Raw genomic sequence first — 12,014 nt, 5'->3', positions numbered from 1 at the left:
AGGGAATGGGACTCTCTGACGTTTCCTCCATCTGTTTATTTGCTCTCTCTGTTTCAGCTCATTTCATTCACGATTTTAATTATAACATTTCTGTGCTTATGTTTTAACTCAGGTGGTGAACGCTGGAAGATTTGGGGGGGATTATAATTGAGAAGTTGAATTTCGCAGCTCCTATGTGTTGCACTTTGCTTTTGCACACTTGATGGCCTGACCTTCTCTGTGTAATACTTGTTAAAGTTAATAGCAAATAGATACATGACAGCAAAAGAAAGCATTGTTCCTGTGGCATCTGACGCATCTATTTTGAGATTTTGATTGTATCACAAGATTTTGATATTTAGTGTTAGATTTAAAAAATTAGTTTATGGGGCGCCTGGGTGGCTCAGTCGGTTAAGCGTCCGACTTCAGCTCAGGTCACGATCTTGCAGTCCGTGAGTTCGAGCCCCGTGTCGGGCTCTGGGCTGATGGCTCAGAGCCTGGAGCCTGTTTCCGATTCTGTGTCTCCCTCTCTCTCTGCCCCTCCCCCGTTCATGCTGTCTCTTTCTGTCTCAAAAATAAATAAACGTTAAAAAAAAAAAAATTAGTTTGTGGGGCCCCTGGGTGGCTCAGTTGGTTAAGCATCCAACTCTTGATCTCAGCTCAGGTTTTGATCTCAAGGTCGTGAGTTCAAGCCCCGCTTTAGGCTCCGTACCGGGTGTGGAACCTACAAAAAAAATTTAAAAAAATAATAAAATGTTAGTTTGTACATTCTGGTTTCTTAAACGTGAAAAACGCCAACTAAAACAGAAAACAGTTCTTTTCCAGAGTGTGTACACGTTATATAAATATTCCAAACATTCCGTTGTAAAGGAAGAAAATAATCATCAATGCTACATCCAGAGACCCATTTCTCTTTTCATGGGTCTCTTCTCAGGTTTTCCTTACTTGTGTTAAGGAGATGCGGTGCATCCTGGGCACAGAACGCGCGCCTCCCTCCGTAACGTACCTTCGCCCACGTGATTAAAAACTTGCGTAAACAGCATTTTTAATGGCTGTTGAATATCCCATCTTAAAGATGTGGCTTAAACCTAAGCGTGAGCAGGGTCTGGCTGGTACTTGTTCTCGCCTGCTCCTTGCCAGTAGAATGTTGCAGTGCGCCTATGTGGGTAAAAACTTCTGCACTTGGGTTTATTTCATTGTAAGTTTCTAGAAGTGAGATTAAGGAGGCCCAAGCTGAGACTGTTCGTATGGCTCTTTGTTGGGTTGATTCCCTAAAGGCTACACCACTGTGCTCTTTCCCTGGTACTGGCGTCAGGTGCCTGGGAGAAGTGTGGAAAATGTTTAAAAAAAAAAAAAAATCACTTCAGTTTTGGGATTTGTCTTGCTCTGTTGGGTTTTGCATTTCTGTCATACCCCGCTGCCCCCCGCCCACCCTGCCACCTAGGATCACACATTGCGTTGAATTGTCATACGCCCTTAGCCACCCTTTTAATCCACAGCAGTGATTCCCAACCAGGGGGTGCCATTGGATTTTGTCCCATTGAGGACATTTGGAGGTGTCTGCAGACATTTTTGGAGGTTACAAGTGAGGGGGCTGCTCCTGGCATCTAGTGAGAAGAAGCCAAGGACACTGTAAAGGTCCTGTGACACACAGGACAGCCCCACAACAAAGAATTATCTAACCCAAAACGTCAGTGGTGCCGAGGTGGAGCAGCCCTGATCTGGAGCACTCCTACTTTTTCCTTCAGTGACGCTGACCTTTCTGCAAAAATGGAGTGAAAGTCACATAACCTAGAATCAGCCATTTTCGAAGGTACACAGTTCACTGGCGTTTCGTACGTCTGCAGCGTGGTGCAACCACCATTTCTCCCTGGTTTCGAACACCTCATCCCCCCGGAAAAACACCCCTAACGCATTAAATTATCACCCCCATGCCCCCTTTCTGTTGCTATGAATTTGCCCGTTCTGGACATTTCATAGAAACGGAATCATACAGTCTGTGACCTGTGTCTAGTTTCTTTCACCGAGCGTAACGTCTTTTGACATTCATCCAAGTCGTTGCACGTGCTGGGACTTGATTCCTTTCCGTGGCTGATGCTTTTCTGTTGTGTGTGGATATGGCACAGCTTGCTTGTCATTCACCCACTGGTGAGCACTGGAGTTGCATCTGCCTTTGGCTTTAAGGCTGTGACGTTCATTCGTGTGCCCGCTTCCCACAGACCTAGAATTTCATTTCTCCAGGGTTAGAATTGCTGGGTCTCGTTGTAACTTTATGTTTAACTTTCTCAGGAGCCCTCGAACTGTTTTCCACAACAGCTGTGCCATTTTACCTTCCTCCCAGCCATATATAAAGGTTCTGATTTCTCCATATCCTTCCCAACACTTATTTCCTGATTTTTAAAGATGTTTATTTATTTTTTTTGAGAGAGAGCGAGCAGGAGAGGGGCAGAGGAAGAGAGAGAATCCCCAGCAGGCTCTGCGCTGTCAGCCCCACCGATGTGGGGCTCCCTCTCAGGAACTGTGAGATCATGACCTGAGCCGAAATCAAGAGTCAGATGCTTAACCGACTGGAGCCACCCAGGCGCCTCTCCTGATTTTTTTTATGATAGTCTCCCTAGCAGGTTGAAGTGGTACTTTGTTGTAGTTTTGACCTGCATTTCTCTAATGGCTAATGATGTTGCATGTGCTTGTCCACTTGCATATCTTCTTTGGAGAAGTGTCTATTCAGATGTTTTGCTTATTGTTAAAATTGGTTTGTTTGCCTTTTTATTGCCTTTTTATATACTCTAGACACTAGACTAGCGTGACTGTGTGATCGTGACCTAAGCTGAAAGAGTCGGATGCTTAATTGACCGAGCCACCCAGGTGCCCCACTTATATGTGGCATCTAAAGAAAAAGCTCAACTCATAGAAACAGACAATAGGATGTTAGTTGCCAGAGCCTGGGGTGGTGGAGGAAATGGGGAGATGTTGGTCAAAGGGTACACACTTGCAGTTATAAGTTCACCAAATTCTGGGGATCTAATGTACAACATGATAACTGTAAATTAATAATACTGATTATATACATGAAAACTTAAAAGTTACTGAAAGAGTAGTTCTTAATGTTTCTCACTAACACACACACACACACACACACACACACACAATTGTAATCATGTGAAGTGATGGATGTGTTAATTAATCTTACTGTGGTAATCATTTTGCCGTATGGATGTGTATCAAATCGTTATGTCGTACACCTTGAACTTAACAACTAGTTCTTTGTCAGAGACATCTCAGTAAAGCTGGGGGGAAAATGGATTGGCTATAAATGTTTCAGTTTATTTCTTGACTCAGTTCTTTTCCTTGATCTATATCCCCATCCTTATGCTAGTACCACATGATTAATACAGCTTTGTAATAAGTTCTGAAATAGGGAAGTGTGAGTCCTCCACCTTGATTCTTTCTTTTTTGAGGTTGTTCTGGATATTTGGGGTCCCTTGTATTTCCATATTTCAGGAATTTATGGTCAGTTCATTTCTGTCAGAAAAGCAGTTGGGATTCTGATAAGGATTGTATTGAATCTCTAGGTCACTGGGAGCATTGCCATCTTAACAGTATTAATACTTACATCCATGAACATGGGCTGTTTTTCCATTTATGTATGTTTAATTTCTTTGAGCAGTGTTTTAATTTTTCTTTTTTTTTTTTTTTTAAATTTTTGAGAGAGAGACAGAGTGTGAGCTGGGGGAGGGGCAGAGAGAAAGGGAGACACAGAATCTGAAGCAGGCTCCAGGCCTTCAGCTGTCAGGCTCTGAGCCAGTGTCAGATGCTTAACCAACTGAGCCACCCAGACTCTCCTGAGCAGTGTTTTAATAGTTTTTAGTGTACAAGTGTTTCACCTGTTTGGTTAAATTTATTCCTAGGTATTTTATTCTTTTAGATGCTTTTATGAATGGAGTTGTTTTCTTAATTTCTTCTTTAGATTGTTCATTGCTGGCATGTAGAAACAACTGATTTTTGTGTGTTACCTTACAACATTTGCTGCATTGGTGTATTAGATTTTGTAGTTCCTTGTGGATTCTTTGGTATTTCTTAATATAGGATCAAGTCACTTGCTGATAGAAATAGTATTACTTCTTACTTTCCAATCTGGATGCCTTTTATTATTTTTTTTTCTTGCCTAATTGCCCTGGCTAGCACCTCCTGTACAGTGTCGAATAGCAGTGGAGAGGATGGGCATCCTTGTCTTGTTCCGGATGTTAGGGGAGAGTTTTCAATCTTTCATTAAGCATGATGTCAGCTGTGAATTTTTCACAGTTGCCCTTTATCAGGTTCAGGAAGTTTCCATCTGTTGCTAGTTTCTTGAGTCTTTTTTATCATGAGACATTAACTTCTTAGAGGCTGTATCGTACGTTTTAATATAGAAACTTTTGTGTGTGTGTTTTCTTCTGACCAGTGCTAATTCCTAAAGAAAAGCCCCCGATCACAGTTGTTGGCGATGTGGGAGGAAGGATCGCCATCATTGTGGTATGTAGACCTCTTTTACTATTCATTGTTGTGTTTTGCCATTGTTACTCTGCTGAATTATTTGCTAATTATGTGGGGATAGCGGTATGGCCAGGTAAGTCTCATTTAAGTTGGTACCTGGGCTAAATGTTTACTTTGGTCCAAAAATTGAAAATTGTTATTAGTTTACTAAGAAATTACAACTCCTTAGTCAACTAAAATATTGTGCAGCTGATGTTCATAACATGGGAAATTGTTTTGTGCTGAAAGCGTCTGAAATTGATTACAACTGTTTAAAACACACATCCTCTTGCACTTCATAAAACTAGCGCACGAAAGGAGTGTCTTTAATGCCTGTATAGTTACAAGAGGAATAAAATGAACACGTGGGTCCCCCATTACTCAGCTTGGAATCAGAACATTGTCCTGTTCCCCTGAAGCCACCGCTGGGCTTTGCCCTGGTCTCCCCCTCCTCTGTTCCCCCCAGAGGTTGTCAGCAGCCTGAAAGTCGTCATTCGTACCCTTACTTGCCGTCGCAGTCTGCCATGAGTGCGTGTGTCCGAAACACTAGGTTGTTTTCGTTTGCAGGTTTTTCATGTTTATATAATGAAGTCTTTGTGTACTCTGTGACTTTTTGTTCAATGCTGTTTTGAGATTCCTCTGTGTAGTTAACATGTGGTTGCACGTTCACATTTCTTCATTGCTGTGTGCCCGTTCCATGGTACAGCCAACACTCACCTTACTGATCTGTTCTCCAGGCATTGAACATACAGTTTTTCTTTCTTTTTTTTTTAATGTTTATTTGTTTGTTATTATTATTTAAAGATTTTTTATTTATTTTTGAGAGAGAGAGCACAGGGGAGGGGCAGAGAAAGAGGGAGACGCAGAATCTGAAGCAGGCTCCAGGCTCTGAGCTGTCAGCACAGAGCCCGACACGGGGCTCGAACTCGCAAGCTGTGAGAGATGACCTGAGCTGAAGTCAGACGCTTAACCAACTGAGCCACCCAGGCGCCCTTATGTATTATTTTTTTAATGTTTATTTATTTTTGAGAGAGAGTGAGAGCGCGCATGTGCGTAAGCTGGGGAGGGGGCAGAGAGAGGGAGGGAGACGCAGAATCTGAAGCAGGCTCGAGGCTCTGAGCTGTCAGCACAGAGCCCAACGTGGGGCTCAAACTCATGAACTGTGAGATGATGACCTGAGCTGAAATTGGATGCTTAACTGACTTAGCTACCCAGCGGCCCTTGATTGTTTATTCTTGAGAGAGAGCGAGTGAGCAAGAGCAGGGAAGGGGCAGAGAGAGGGAAACAGAAGATCTGAAGCAGGCTGTGCACTCGAACTCACAAACCATGAGACCATGACCTGAGCCGAAGTCAGACGCTTAACTGACCGAGCCACCCAGGCTCCCCTGAACATAAAGTTTTTCTGTTTCCAAATAATACTGTTTTGAACAGTGTTACGTCTCTTTTCCGGTGCAGACACGTTAGACTTCCTCGGTGCCTGGGAGTGGGGCTGGAGGTCTAAGGCACACACATTCCCAACTTCACTGGCCGGTGCCAAATTATTCCCAAAGTGGCCACGCCAGTTAACCAGGGCTCCCTGGTGCTTATAGTTTTGTTTGTACTTTTTCTGAATCAGAAAATCTCCGATGTCACCCTATAGGGTAATAATAGCTGTGCCCGTTAATTTATTCCTTAATCAGCAAAATCTATAGCAACAAGATGCTGTGAATTCAGTAAAGCCTTTGCCCCCTTTCTGCTGCAGCTACATTTAAGAAAAAAACACTTTTATTAATGTTTATTTTTGAGAGAGAGAGAGACAGAGACAGAGAGAGAGAACGTGCGCTCATGAGTGGGGGAGGGGTAGAGAGAGAGAGGGAGACACAGAATCTGAAGCAGGCTTCAGGCTCTGAGCTGTCAGCACAGCCTGACACAGGGCTCGAACCCGCCAATCTCGAGATCGTGACCTGAACTGAAGTTGGACGCTGAACCGACTGAGCCACCCAGGTACCCCACAACTTTTTTTTTTTTAAGTAATTATTGATTCACAGGAAGTAGCTCCCCCCAGATTATACAGACACATCTTGTGTCCTCTTTATCCAGCTTCCTCCTCCTTGCTTAACTGTACCACAATCTGGAAATTCAGATCACCACCACTCATAGAGCTGCTTCTGATATTGCCGGTGTTGCATACGTGCATGTGGACGTGGAGCTTTGTGTAACCACCACTGCAATCCAGATATGGAACTGTTCCATCACCACGAAGCTCCGTTGTGCCACTCCTTTATGGCCACACCCCCTTCCTGCCCACCTGATCACTAACTTGTGGCCGTGTCTAGTCTGCCCTCTTTTTTACTTAAAATTTTTTTTTCAGTGTTTATTTTGGAGAGAGAGGGAGAGACAGAGCGTGAATGGGGGAGGGGCAGAGAGAGAGGGAGACACAGAATGCGAAGCAGGCTCCAGGTTCTGAGTTGTCAGCACAGAGCCAGATTCAGGGCTTGAACTCATGAACCACGAGATCATGACCTGAGCTGAAGTCGAATGCTTCACCGACTGAGCCACTCAGGCGCCCGTGTCCTCTGTCTCTATAACGGTTATTTCAAGAAAGTCATATAAGTGGACTATATAGTAGGTAGCCCTTTAAGATTGATTTTTTTTTTCACTTAGCACGTCTCCCTGGAGATCCAGCAAGTTGTTATGTATATTAATATTTGCTTTTAGTGCTGAGCAGTATTCCATGTAGGTTGGTACCCCAGTTGAACCACTCACTGATTAAAGGACATTTGGATTGTTCCTAGTTCTCTGCTATTAGATATTAAATTGCTCTGTGCTTTTGTGTATGGGTTTTTGTGTGAACAGAGTTTTCCTTTTTGTGGGATAAATGACCAAAAGTGCAATTGGTGGGTTGCATGGTAATTGCAAATACAATTTTATAAGAACCTGTCAAGCTCTATTTCAGAGAGGCTGTACAATTTTACCAGCAGCACTTTTAAGAAAAAAAAAATTTATTTTGAGAGACACAGAGACAGAGCAAGTCGGGGAGGGACAGAGAAAGAGAGGGAGAGAGAGAGAATCCCAAGCAGGCTCCACACTGTCAGGGCAGAGCCCGATGCGGGGCTTGAACTCATGAAGCCAAGAGACCATGACCTAAGCCAAAGCCAAGTTGGACACTTAACCGACTGAGCCATCCAGGCGCCCTTACCAGTAGCACTTTTAAAGTAATATGTATTGGGGCGCCTGGGTGGCGCAGTCAGTTAAGTGTCCGACTTCAGCCAGGTCACGATCTCGCGATCCGGGAGTTCGAGCCCTGCGTCAGGCTCTGGGCTGATGGCTCGGAGCCTGGAGCCTGTTTCCGATTCTGTGTCTCCCTCTCTCTCTGCCCCTCCCCCGTTCATGCCCTGTCTCTCTCTGTCCCAAAAATAAATAAACGTTGAAAAAAATTAAAAAAAATTTTTAAAAATTAAAAAAAATAAAAATAAAGTAATATGTATTGGGGGCGCCTGGGTGGCTCAGTTGGTTAAGCGTCCGACTTCAGCTCAGGTCATGATCCCACGGTTGGCGAGTTCGAACCCCTCGTCGGGCTCTGTGCTGACAGCTCAGAGCCTGGAGTCTCTTCAGATTCTGTGTCTTTCTCTCTCTCTCTCTGCCCCTCCCCCACTCACACACACACTCTCTCTCTCTCTCTCTCTCTCTCTCTCTCTCAAAAATAAACATTAAAAACAATTAAAGTAATATGTATTGGGGTGCCTAGGTGGCTCAGTTGGTTGAGCATCAGACTTCAGCTCAGGTCACGATCTCACGGTTCGTGGGTTCGAGCCCCGCATTGGCTCCATGCAGACAGTTCAGAGCCTGAAGCCTGCTTTGGATTCTGTGTCTCCCTCTCTCTTTGCCTCTCCCCAACTCATGCTGTCTCTTTCTCTCAAAAATAAACATTAAAAAAATATAAAGTAGTATTTTTTTCTTTGATCATAGTAATATCAGTGTACATTTGAAAAGTATATATGGCAAGGACGTTATATATGTATACATACACACATATACATACATACGTGAATATTTATTCAAGTCTAGACAATGCTTAATACCGTAATGGGGTTCAAATAACGTTGGTAGCCTGGGTGTGATGAGGAAAGACTCCGTTTTCCACCTCCTGTGTCTCTCTCCCGTGTGTGTCCTTTATTGCTCACACAGATGTGTGGAGGTTTTTGTCTACACCACCAGCTGGGTGCCCTTCAATTTAACTCGGTTCTGACACTGTCTACTCAGAGCTAGGGTCTGAGCCCCAGGGGTTGAGGGTCAGTTCCCCAAGACTGCTCCCACCCTCCTTCAGTTGCCCCAGGTTACCCACAGCTTCTGTACAACATGACTACAAATTGGAGGTTCCCATGACCCCGTTCCCAGGTTGGATTCATTTGCTAGAGCAGCTCACGGAACTCCGGGAAACACATTTACCAGTTTATTAAAGGATGTTGTAAAGGATACAGATGAAGAGATCTGCATAGGGCGAGGTCTGGGAGGGTCCAGAGCACAAAATCTCCCATCCCCGTGAAGTTGGGGGCACGTCACCGTCCCAGTACGTGGATGTTTTCACCAGTCTAGAAGCTCTCCACACCTTGTACTGTGGGGATTTTTATGGAGGGTTCATCGCAGAGGCATGATGGATCATTAGCTCTGTTTCCAGCCCCTCTTCTCTCTCTGCAGGATGGGTGGGGGAGCTGGCAATTCCAAGCTTCTCCTCATGGCGTGGTCTTTCTGGTGACCAGCCCCCATTTGGGAGCCCACCTAGACTTCCCTCTTTAGAATAAAAGATGCTCCTGGTATTCTTACCACGTACGAATTTACAAGGGTTTTAAGAGCCCTGTGTCAGGGATGGAGTCAAAGACAAATACTAGAATAAGACATGTTCCTAGTATCCTTATCACATAGGAATTTACAAGAGTTTTAGGAGCTCTGTGCCAGGAACCCGGGGCGGAGGCCAATATTTTCTATCCTGTCATACTGGGAATATGTGGTCGATAGAAGGGAAACCATTGGATTGCATATTTTGTTAAAATAATAACTATTAGTGTTTTTCCCATTATAAAAACGTATGTAAAAAGCATATTTGCCATATGCCCAGCAGAGAAAATTTGGAAACTGAAGAAAACTAACAGGAAAAGAGGAGAGGTCTACCTAGAGTCAGAAGCCTTTCCTGACAGCTTTATTATGCATTTCAAAAACCAGAAACCCTTCAGTGAACATTTCTGGAGCCCCTACAGGGTGAGGGCACAGTCCTAGGCACAGTAAGGGATGACACAGAGAGGGAGGCCCCAGGGGAGCCTTGGGTGTGGCCAAGATGCCACCTGTAGATGACAGGCACCTGGCAGAGGAGCCTTGCTGCAAAAAGCCAGCAGGGAATGTGGTGGCGTCACAGCCACTTAGACTCGCAGTGTGACCTTGCTGTCGGGGCGTTACACACAGCAGCAGATTTGCTAGAGTAGAATTGGACCCTTTCTTTTTCCTGGCTTTGCGCACGTGTTCATGTGCTTTCCACTCGCTCTGTGATTGGACAGGATGACATCATCGATGATGTTGACAGCTTCCTCGCAGCAGCAGAGACCCTGAAGGAAAGAGGCGCATACAAGATCTTTGTGATGGCGACTCACGGCTTGTTATCCTCGGATGCTCCGCGGCTGATCGAAGAGTCCGCCATTGACGAGGTAACAGCCGCCGTTGTGGGCACTGCTGCCCTGGCACTCCTGTGGCCCCTCGGTCCGGGTTATAGACAGCGGGTGAAGGAGGAGTTCTTTTGTGGTTACGAATGGACTGAAAATGTGGGTTATGTTTGCATTTCGTGGGCTGTAAGCCTCTCTCTGCCTTTTGCCCCTGGTAATAGTTCAGAGTCTTCCTAATTCTCACAAATGGTGCGTGTGGTGCACAGTGCTGTGCCCACCTCCCTCTCTCGAGCTCCATCACAGCCCCGCAGGGTCCCCGTTGACACCACTTTCAGAGAGCATCAGAAAGGGTGAGTGACTTTTTAAGGTCACACAGCCAGTAGGCTAAGCATTTGTGATCAGACCTTAACTTGCCTGACTGCAGAGCCCTGCTCTGTCGCTGGTGCAGACGCCTGTGGGGGGGAGACTGGGGGAGACAGGCAAACGGGGCACATTTCCCAGTTGCACGCGGCTCCCTTGAGGCTGAAGCCAGGCCATTCGGGTTTACTCACCTCGCTCCGTCCACCCCCCTGGGTCCACTGGCTTGTGTGCTTTGACGGCATACGTCACATTTTCATTGTGTCCTAAGAAATGGAAGTGTTTTGCCGTGTATGTTCCTGGGTATTGAATCGTACATTGGCCAGAATTGTAAGATTGGTTAAATCTTACATTGGATTTACTTTTCCGAATTCCGCTTTTTGACTCTTCAGCAGCAGATTTCCTTGAGCTTGGCCCTGTGTTTATGGGTCCAAGGTGCCTTCACACAGACAGGCCAGGCTCACATGGCTCAGGTCAGATCCAGCCTCCTACTCAGCTGGACAGACATACTAAGGGACCAAGAATGATGCTACAGGCATTCAGGGTTAGAGAATCAATATGGAATTCACATGTTAAGTAGGCTAGGAAGACTTCAGGCCCACAGCGGCTCTCACTGCTCTGTCCGTGTGGTTCTCACGGGTGCTATTTGCGGGCAGAGCAAGCCAGAGGCCTGTGGGGGAGCTGCTGGAGAGCCACGCCTCCCAGAGCCCACTGGACTTCAGAGGAGGCGTAAAAGTAGTGGAAGCTGTGATTTCACGTGAATGGTGTAGAAAGTTCTGTGTTTGATACCAGTTGGTAGATTTTTTTTGTGGGGCGGGACCTGTTCTGTCTTGTACAAGCTGTGATGCTTACATTCCTCTTCATGTTTCCATTTTTGCCTCAGTTGCTAGGAATATGAAATACAAAATGATGAGTCACAATAATTGCATGAGGCTAGGTTTTCCTGTCCCTGGTGCTGGTTCTGAATAATTCCTGGTGGTTGTATCTGTTTCAACAATCTCATTGTGTATAGGCGTCTTTATTATAAGTTGTCATGAAGCTTGTTTTGCAAGCAAGGAATGTATATTATAAATATGATCGAAAAATTATTCCCATCCCCCCCTTTTTTTTTAAATTTAAAGTTTATTTATTTTGAGAGAGAGAGGGAAAGAGAGAATCTCAAGCAGGCCCCACACTGTCAGCACTGAGCCCCAGGTGCCCCAAATCCCCTGTTTTTTTTGTTGTTGTTGTTGTTTGTTTTTTTAAGAAAGCTGAGTATTTTAGTATTTTTTCCATTTGTAGCTGTTGGAAAGTGCCTGTTTATCTTTTTTTGATCTTTATCAAATCTTAACTTTAAGAAACAACTTTATTGAGATATAATTCACATACCGTACAGTTCACCCATTTAGAGTATAAAATTCAGTGGTTTTAGTATATCCACAGAATTTTATAGCCATCATTCTCATTCGCTCCCCCCCCCCAAAAAAAAACCCTGTTCTCATTAGCAGCACCCCCCCTCGTTTCCACTCAGCCATAGGCATCTAGTAATCTGCTTTC

The 12,014-nt window shown here is 44.9% G+C and overlaps 1 protein-coding gene across 3 annotated transcripts in view; it reads left to right on the top strand.

Annotated features, from left to right (window-relative positions):
* Positions 1-12,014, top strand: part of PRPSAP2 (phosphoribosyl pyrophosphate synthetase associated protein 2) — a 47,589-nt gene that overhangs the window by 32,451 nt on the left and 3,124 nt on the right. For all 3 annotated transcript variants that reach the window (XM_043583287.1, XM_043583286.1, XM_043583284.1), the window contains 2 exons: positions 4,421-4,491; positions 10,020-10,166. In XM_043583287.1, coding sequence (XP_043439222.1) covers positions 4,421-4,491; positions 10,020-10,166 — 218 coding nt within the window. The remainder of the gene's footprint in view (positions 1-4,420; positions 4,492-10,019; positions 10,167-12,014) is intronic.

This window comes from Prionailurus bengalensis, chromosome E1 (assembly GCF_016509475.1).
Source record: "Prionailurus bengalensis isolate Pbe53 chromosome E1, Fcat_Pben_1.1_paternal_pri, whole genome shotgun sequence".
NCBI lineage: Eukaryota > Metazoa > Chordata > Mammalia > Carnivora > Felidae > Prionailurus > Prionailurus bengalensis.
The sequence above is the reverse complement of the archived record's forward strand: the minus strand, read 5'-3'. Positions and strand labels throughout refer to the sequence as shown.